This window comes from Lepidothrix coronata, unplaced genomic scaffold (genome assembly GCF_001604755.1).
Source record: "Lepidothrix coronata isolate B3197 unplaced genomic scaffold, Lepidothrix_coronata-1.0 Scaffold259, whole genome shotgun sequence".
NCBI lineage: Eukaryota > Metazoa > Chordata > Aves > Passeriformes > Pipridae > Lepidothrix > Lepidothrix coronata.
This window is the reverse complement of record NW_016690439.1, coordinates 584,194-592,454: the sequence shown is the minus strand read 5'-3', so window position 1 is coordinate 592,454 and position 8,261 is coordinate 584,194. Positions and strand designations below refer to the sequence as shown.

The 8,261-nt window shown below is 54.3% G+C and overlaps 1 protein-coding gene across 1 annotated transcript; it reads left to right on the top strand.

The window, feature by feature from the left end:
• The first annotated feature begins 32 nt into the window (after positions 1-32).
• DRAM2 (DNA damage regulated autophagy modulator 2) lies at positions 33-8,246 on the top strand. The gene is made up of 7 exons (XM_017835528.1): positions 33-41; positions 798-865; positions 1,341-1,480; positions 2,311-2,488; positions 5,877-5,959; positions 7,164-7,256; positions 7,984-8,246. Exons 2-7 carry the CDS (start codon positions 841-843, stop codon positions 8,092-8,094), a joined length of 630 nt encoding a protein of 209 aa, XP_017691017.1. The 5' UTR covers positions 33-41; positions 798-840; the 3' UTR covers positions 8,095-8,246.
• Positions 8,247-8,261: the final 15 nt, after the last annotated feature.

Here is an 8,261-nt window from a genome sequence, read left to right as displayed (position 1 = left end):
CCCTACATCAGGTCAGAGATTGTCCCTGTGCCCTACATCAGGTCAGGGATGTGCCCTATGCCCTACATCAGGTCAGAGATTGTCCCTGTGCCCTACATCAGGTCAGGGATGTGCCCTATGCCCTACATCAGGTCAGAGATTGTCCCTGTGCCCTACATCAGGTCAGGGATGTGTCCCTGTCCCAGCCCTGGGAATTCCTCCCAGCTCCCAGACTCCAAGGGTTTGTCCCAATAGCTCCAGGTTGTGGTTCCTGGTTGGGGTTGTTAGAGAGAGTTGGAGATTGTGTCAGACTGGGAGAGGGTAGGATGGGATACTGGGAAGGAATTGCTCCCTGGGAGGGTGCGGAGGGGCTGGGATGGAGTTCCCAGAGGATGCCCCATCCCTGGGAGTGTCCACGGCCAGGCTGGAGCAGCCTGGGATGGTGGGAGGTGTCCCTGTCCTGGGCAGGGGTAGAACTGGGTGGGATTTAAGGTCCCTCCAACCCAAACTATCCTGGGATTCCAGGATTCCGGAGCCCCTCTGCTCTGGAGCCAGGATGGGAGAGCTGGGAATGTTCACCTGGAGAAGAGAAGGCTCCACAAACACCTTGGAGCCCCTTCCAGGGCCTAAAGGGCTCCAGGAGAGCTGGAGAGGGACTGGGGACAAGGGATGGAGGGACGGGACACAGGGAATGGCTTCCCACTGCCAGAGGGCAGGGATGGATGGGATATTGGGAAGGAATTCCTGGCTGGGAGGGGCTGGGATGGAATTCCCAGAGCAGCTGTGGCTGCTCCATCCCTGGAATTTCTCTTCTCCAGCGACACAGGGACGATTCCACCGGAAAGATGCTTGTTTGGGATCATGTTGAATGTTTCGACCTTCCTGGGTGAGTGGGAAAAGCTCCAAACAATTTCCTTTCCCCCTCAGGTCATGGATGGGCCCAGAAATCCCAGGCAAAAACCAAACCTTGGGCAATAAATCTCTGTGGAGAGGAAAGGATGGGCCAGGGGGGTTATCTGGGAATCTAGCATGGGAATTGCAGCTTCCAGAAGGGCAGTAAAGGCTTTAAAAACCCAATGAGATGAATAAAAGCACCAAAAATGGGAATTCCAGGCAGTTATTTACCTGGAAGGAGGGAAAAACCAACGGGGGGGGGTGTGTTGTAAATGAAGAAAATCTCGGGAAAATCCATATATTGAAATTCTTTGCTGCTGTATCATCCCAGTTTGCACTCCCAGCCCCTCAGCTTTCCCATTCCTGTGATCCAGAAAAAAATCCCTGGATTTTAAGGAATTCCTTGTGTCACTCAGCACCTTCCCAGTGGGAAAAGGATCCTGGGAATCTCACTGTTGTGCCTGCAGGGGTGGCCACGACGTACGTCCGGTACAAACAGGTGTGTGCCCTGATCCCAGGGAATTCCAGGATCCTCAGGCTCAACAGGATTGGCCTCACCTTGGGCTGGATGAGCTGCTTTGGCCTCTGCATCATCGCAAACTTCCAGGTTTGGGCTTTCCTTGCCTTCTTCTGAAATCCCAGGGAAAGTTTTCATGGAAAATTGGAGGGTTTGGGTCCAATTCCCACCTGGAAACTGTTAAAAAAATTATAATTTTCTTTTAGTTATTCCTTCTTTCCTTTGGGAGCAAACTGGGGCTTTTTGGGTCATATTCCCACCTGGAAGCTGTTAAAAAAACTGGATTTTTTTTTTTTAGTCATTTCTTCTTTCCTTTGGGACTCATGAGCAGCCCCTTCCAAAGCCCAGGCTTTGCAGGAGGGACACTCGGATCTCCTTCCAGAGGGTTGGAATTCCCAGTTCTCCTGGAGTGTTTTTAAGTGTTGCTGCGTATTCAGCCTCGTTCCCTCTGAGGATTCCTGGAGAATTCCACACAGTCCTTATTCAGACAGAGTCCTTTGGGGAAATGCTGAACCTTGTTCTTTTTCCTCTCATTTTGGGTCCTGGAATTCTGAGGTGTTTCTCCTGTTTTCCATGATCTTTCCTGGATTCCCGGGATAGCAATGCTGTTGTGTCTCCCGTTCCTGGCAGGAATTCCCTGCCCCAATTCCTGCATTTGTGTCTGTTATTAATGCCAGCAACTCCCACAAATCCCTGTGTTTAAGGCACAGCTCTCACCTGGAATTTCACCACAAGAGCTTCCCAAAAGCAGCGATTCCAAGGGCTGGAAACTCCAATTCCAAGGGCTGGAAACTCCAATTCCAAGGCAAATCTCCCGAGCACTTGCACATTCCCCCTGAGGGGGGGAACTTCCAAAGTTTTCCAGAGGAAAATGGTTCCGGGGGGTTCCAAGAAAAGCAGGATGTGCTTCCTTTTCCCAGAAATGTGTCCTGTACTACATCCACGTGCTGGGGGCCTGCCTGACCTTCGGAGTGGGAGCCCTTTACATGCTGCTCCAGACCGTCCTGTCCTTCCACATGCAGCCGGAATTCCACGGCAAGGGAATCTTCTGGGCCCGCCTGGCCGTGCTCCTCTGGAGCTCCTGCAGCATCGGGAGCAGTATCCTTTCCCGGGAATGTGCCACTGGGACACGGGAGAATCCACGGGCTTGAGATCCAGCTTAATGTAACCCCAGCTGGAAGGAATGTGCACCTTGGAATGTGAGCATGGTGGATTCTTTATTCCAGCTGGGAATGTGCAGCTTGGAGCATGCTGGATTCTGTATTCCAACCTGGAATACACAGCCTGTGCTGGGCTGTGTTCGTTATTCCAACCTGGAATGCTCAGCCTGTGCTGTGTTCCGTATTCCAACTGGGAATACAGAAAAATGGAGTATTTTTAATATCCCCCCACTAAAATCAAGGGAAGAGGAACGGCCCCCAGCCTTTGTCCTCCCCTTTCCCAGAGACTGGAAATAGGAAAAATCAGGATTTATCACCAGGGGGTCTGAGTAAGTTGGGAAGGATGGGGAGAAAGGGAAGTGCACATTCCGAGGGCGAGTCCAAAGGGATTTTGGCTTCTAAACACCCCCCTGGCCCATCCTGCAGTCCAGACACAAGAGGTTTGTGCCAGACATTCCCTCCAGCATTCCCTCGGCTCTGGAATCCATCACCACCCTCAGCCTTGGACCCTGAGGACTGGAACAGCTGTGGGGTTCAGGGAAACAGGGAATCCTGGAATGCTTTGGGTTGGAGGGACTTTAAATCCCATCCCACCCCTGCCCTGGGCTGGGACACCTCCCACCATCCCAAGCTGCTCCAGCCTGGGCTTGGACACTCCCAGGGATGGGGCATCCTCTGGGAAATCCAGTCCAGGGCCTCCACATCGTAGCAGGAAGGATTCCTTCCCAATATCCCATCTGTCCCTGCCCTCTGGCAGTGGGAAGCCATTCCCTGTTGTTGTCCATGTGTGCCAAAAGAGGCCTTTTCCCTCTCCAGAATCACTGGAGAGTCAGGAAACAGAACCACCCTGATGGCCCCAAACGTTGTGTTTGGAATTGAAGACTCAGCTCTGTGTCAAACAGGAGCACTCCAAACCTCTGGAATCCACATTCCAAAGGCAGGAGTGCAAAGCCTTTGCTTAAACACTTCCCTGGATCCAGGCCACTGATTTAATGCCCAGCAGTCCCACTTATTTCCAGGCTGGCAGCCAACACCAGCACTGACCCACATTCCCCATTTCCCAGGGATGGAGCAGCTCCCTGAGCTCTGGGAATCACGCTGGGATAGTGAGGAACAGGCTGGAGAAGGCAGGAATCCCTCCCTGCTGAGGGGGCTGGGAGACAGCAGGGAAATCATCCAGGAAACCTGGAGATTCCTTGTCCCTGTCAGGAATCTTTGGAGGGATCCCTGCAAACGGGATTTGGGGCTCTGAGCACCGAGGAGCCAAACGGGGGAACTGAAAGGGAGGGTTCAGCTCCAATCCCACATCCCAAACCCCCACAGGCCTCGAGCCTGGAGAGGTTTCCTGAAGCCCTGTGGTGTGACCAGGATCATGGGGAAGCTGGAGAAATAGGGATGTGGGATAATGTGGGTTGGGAAGGGGGAAAAAGGAAAATGAGGATAATTTTCTAAGAGGGAAATTAGAGTAATTTTCTAAATGAATGCCCTGACAGGAGGGGGGAGCCAGGGAAGGAGGGACAGGACAAAGGGAAATGGCCTCCAGCTGTGCCAGGGGAGGGGCAGGTTGGATATTGGGGAAAATTCCTGACTAGAAAGGGTTGTACAGCTCTGGAAGGGGCTGCCCAGGGAGGTTTGGAGGCCCCATCCCTGGAGGTGTCCAAAAACTGTGGGAATGTGGCACTTGGGGGGTCAGTGGTGACCTGGGGAACGGTTGGACTCGATCCCAGAGGGCTTTTCCAGCCTCAGCAATTCCCTGGTTCTCCGGGTTCTCCTTCCCAGAAGGTCATTAGTGCCCCACTAACAGGGAGAGGGGGGAACCAGAGGGGCTTGTAGCACCAGGATCAAATTCCTCCCACTCCATCAGGAACTAGGAGCTCCCAGAGTGGCTGAATTCCCAGGGAATTGGGGAATTCCTGCACTCAGCTCAGCATCCAGAGCTCCCAGCCCAAAAGGTTCTGTTTTTAGGGAGCTGCCTCCTCTGCCCAGCTTTTCCTTTGGATTAATCCTGGTTTAAATGGAATAACTGATATTTGCTGGACAGTGGGAGCCACTGTATCTTCTCAAAGAACATTTAAACATTTAAAGAACCACCTTCCAGGAAACAACCACAAAAGGAACATTTAAGGAACAAAGATTAATATAAATTAGGAAATACTAAAAATGAATATTCCAGGGTGCTGCCTTTGAAAGCAAACAAGGCAGAAGCGAGGGCAGGACACTGGAGGGAGAGTCCCCTTGGGAGATCCATTTGGTTCTCACCTGAACATCAGCACCTCCTGTACTCCCAGTGCTCCCAGACTGGGACTGGTCCCAGCTGTGCCCCGAGCCAGGCCTGGGATGGGATGGGATGGGATGGGATGCTCCAGCTGGACACTGTCATCTGGAAAATGATCCGATTCCTCTCACCCCATCAGTGACCAGGAGCTCCCAGAGCATCTGAATTCCCAGGGAATTGGGGAATTTCTGCACTCAGAGCATCCAGAGCTCCCAAACCACTCCAGCCACTTTCAGGGAGATTTGGAAGTCTGGATTCCCAGTTTGTGCTGGGAAGCCCCACCCAAACAAGTCCTTCCCCATCAGGAGGCTCTGGAGGTTTGATCTCATTGACCATGAATGGGGTTTGATATCTCAGGGCTGGGAAATCAGATTGGCTCCAAATTAACCTGATTTCCTTGGCAAAGGTAGGAGCCCTGGCTTCCTTCCCTGGACAAGGGGTTGGAAAAGTTGGATTAGACTTTGGAAAGATCCGAGTCTGGGATTAAATGAGGAGTCACTGGGGGTTTTTCCCTTGGCTGCTGTTTGAAATCCCAAGGAGTTCCAAATCCTGACTAAGAAAGGAAAGCTGGCACAGAATTCCAGCCTGGGACCCACCAGGCAAGAATTCCAGGTGGTTGGGAGACTGAAAAGTCAATGGAGAAAGAGATCTGGGTTCCGTGAGCCTGGAAAACACCCCTGAAAATATTCTAGGTGCTCAGGAAGTGCTGCCAGCTGGTCACAGCTCCGGTGCTTCCATGAGGACACTGGGATCAGGGATAAGGAGCTGTGCTTCCATGAGGACATGGGGATTGGGAGGGATGAGGAGGAGCAGCTCCCAGAGAACAAGGGGGTGGGTGCAGGGCTGAGTTGACCCTTTGATGGGACAGGAATTGATGGATTGGGATGAGCTCCAGGGTGGGAAGGGCCCGTGGCCCCAGCACTGCTCCTCCCCCTGAGGAGCCTCATGGAGAGCAGTCCGAGCCCAAAGCTGGGCTCAGCCCAGCCCAAAGCCAGGCCAAAAGCTCCCGGAGGCCCATCCTTGTCCCTGCCCCCTCCTTGACATTCCACAGTGTCCGTGTCCTCGGGGCTCCTCTACAGTGGCCGCTACGGATCCGGCCTGGAGCAGAGGCTGCACTGGGACCCCCGGGACAGAGTAAGGCCTGGGGGGGATTGGGGGAACGGGGGGACATTCCTGCAACTCCAGACGGGATTGGCAGGGATGGGGGACATTCCTGCAGCTCCAAACGCAGGGGGGGAGAGGAGCTCCCTGGAGTCCTGGAATGCCAGGCTGGAGTGGGTGGGAAGGGACTTCAAAGCCCATCCAGTCCCAGCCCTGCCCCGGGCAGGGACACCTCCCACCATCCCAGGCTGCTCCAACCTGGCCCTGGACACTTCCAGGGATGGGGCAGTCACAGCTTCTCTGGGAGTTCCATCCCAGCCCTGCACCACCCTCCCAGCCAGGAATTCCTTCCCAATATCCCATCCATCCCTGCCCTCTGGCAGTGGGAAGCCATTCCCTGTGTCCCGTCCCTCCATCCCTTGTCCCCAGTCCCTCTCCAGCTCTNGACACTTCCAGGGATGGGGCAGTCACAGCTTCTCTGGGAGTTCCATCCCAGCCCTGCACCACCCTCCCAGCCAGGAATTCCTTCCCAATATCCCACCCATCCCTGCCCTCTGGCAGTGGGAAGCCATTCCCTGTGTCCTGTCCCTCCATTCCTTGTCCCCAGTCCCTCTCCAGCTCTCCTGGAGCCCCTTTAGGCCCTGCAAGGGGCTCCAAGGTCTCTCTGGAGCCTTCTCTTCTCCAGGGGAACATTCCCAGCTCTCCCAGCCTGGCTCCAGAGCAGAGGGGCTCCAGAATCCTGGAATCCCAGGATGGTTTTGGGTGGGAAGGCACCTCAATCCCCCCTCATTCCACAGGCAGGCATGCTTCCCATAGAGCAGGTTGTTCCAACCTGGCCTTGGGCAGTTCTAGGGATAGAGATTCCACAACCACCTCTCTGGACAACCTGTGCCAGAACTTGCTGAAGTGCTGCTCCCACAAAACAGTTGGAGCTCCAAGTGTGACTTTAAATTAATCCCAAACCAGTTGGAGCTCCAACTGTAAACTCCAATCAATCCCTCCTGTCCCCAGAGCCGGAGGGTTTGTTGCTCAGGCCCAGCTCTGGATTGAGCCTTCAGGTGTTAAATTCCCTGTGGGTGCCATCCCAGGGTTTTCCTGGCCATTCCCACTCTTCATTCCTGGAGGCTCTAAGGAATTGTGTTCTCCAGTGGGATGTCCCATGGGATGTCCCGAGGCATTTTGTGTCACAGCAGCTCCCAGAGCAGCTTTTCCCAGTGATTCCCCCTCTCCCCCACAGGGATACCCCCTGCACATGGTCAGCACTGTCTCTGAGTGGTCCTTGGCCTTCTCCTTCCTCAGCTTCTTCCTCACCTACATCCGGGACTTCCAGGTAACGGGAATTCACGGAGCTGCTGCTCCTGCCCTGCCTGGCAGGGGGCAGGGATGGATTTGGGTCCAAGGTGGGACCAAATTATGCCCAACTTAGATCAGATTTTGGGGAATCCTCTGGACTGGAGACCTTTGAGGTGACAGAGTCCAGCCCTGAGCCAGCGTGGGGCTGTGCCAGGCTGGAGGATCCCTGTGGGATCCAGGGAGGATCCATGGAGGGAACCCCGGCTCTATCCCGGCTCTGCTCCCACGGCCAGCACCACACTGGCCTGGGCTGGGTTTAACTGACCTCAGCTTGCTCCAGCTGGCTCTAACTGGCTTGGACTGGTTTTAACTGGCCTGAGCTGGCTCCAGCTGGCTCTAAATGGCTTCAACTGCCTCAGCCAGTTTTAACAGGCTTTAACTGGTTTTAACTGGTTTTGACTGACTTTAACTGGCTTCAACTGGCTCCAAATGCCTTTAACTGATTTTAACTGGCTTTAATTTATTTTGACTGTTCCAACTGGTTCCAACTGGCATCAACTGGTTTTAACTGGCTTTAACTGACTTTAACTGGTTTTGACTGACCGGAATTCCCAGTTAGGGGAGGCACTGACTGGAATTCCCAGTGCAGGGGGATCACTGACCGGAATTCCCAGTGTGGGATGAGGCACTGACCAGAATTTCCAGTGCAGGGAATCTCTGGGGCAGGGGTGAGGCCCTGACCAGAATTCCCTGAATTCCCCCAGAAGGTGTCCCTGGGGGCTGTGGTGACTCTACAGGGACGGACCCTCCACCACGTCCCCCCCCCGGGCTCCGGGGCCGAGGAGCAGGGGCTGCTCTTCCCAGAGAGTGTCTGACGGAGCTCCTGGAACTCAGGAATTCCTGCAGCAGCAGCAGTTGGTCCTTCCCAGCATTTCTGCCGTCCCAAGCCAGAGTCCTGTCACCTGCCGGAGCCGGGCCTGGTCCTGACATTTCTGCCTCAGTGAGCATTAAATGAAGGGAATAACGAGCTCTGTGTCCTCAT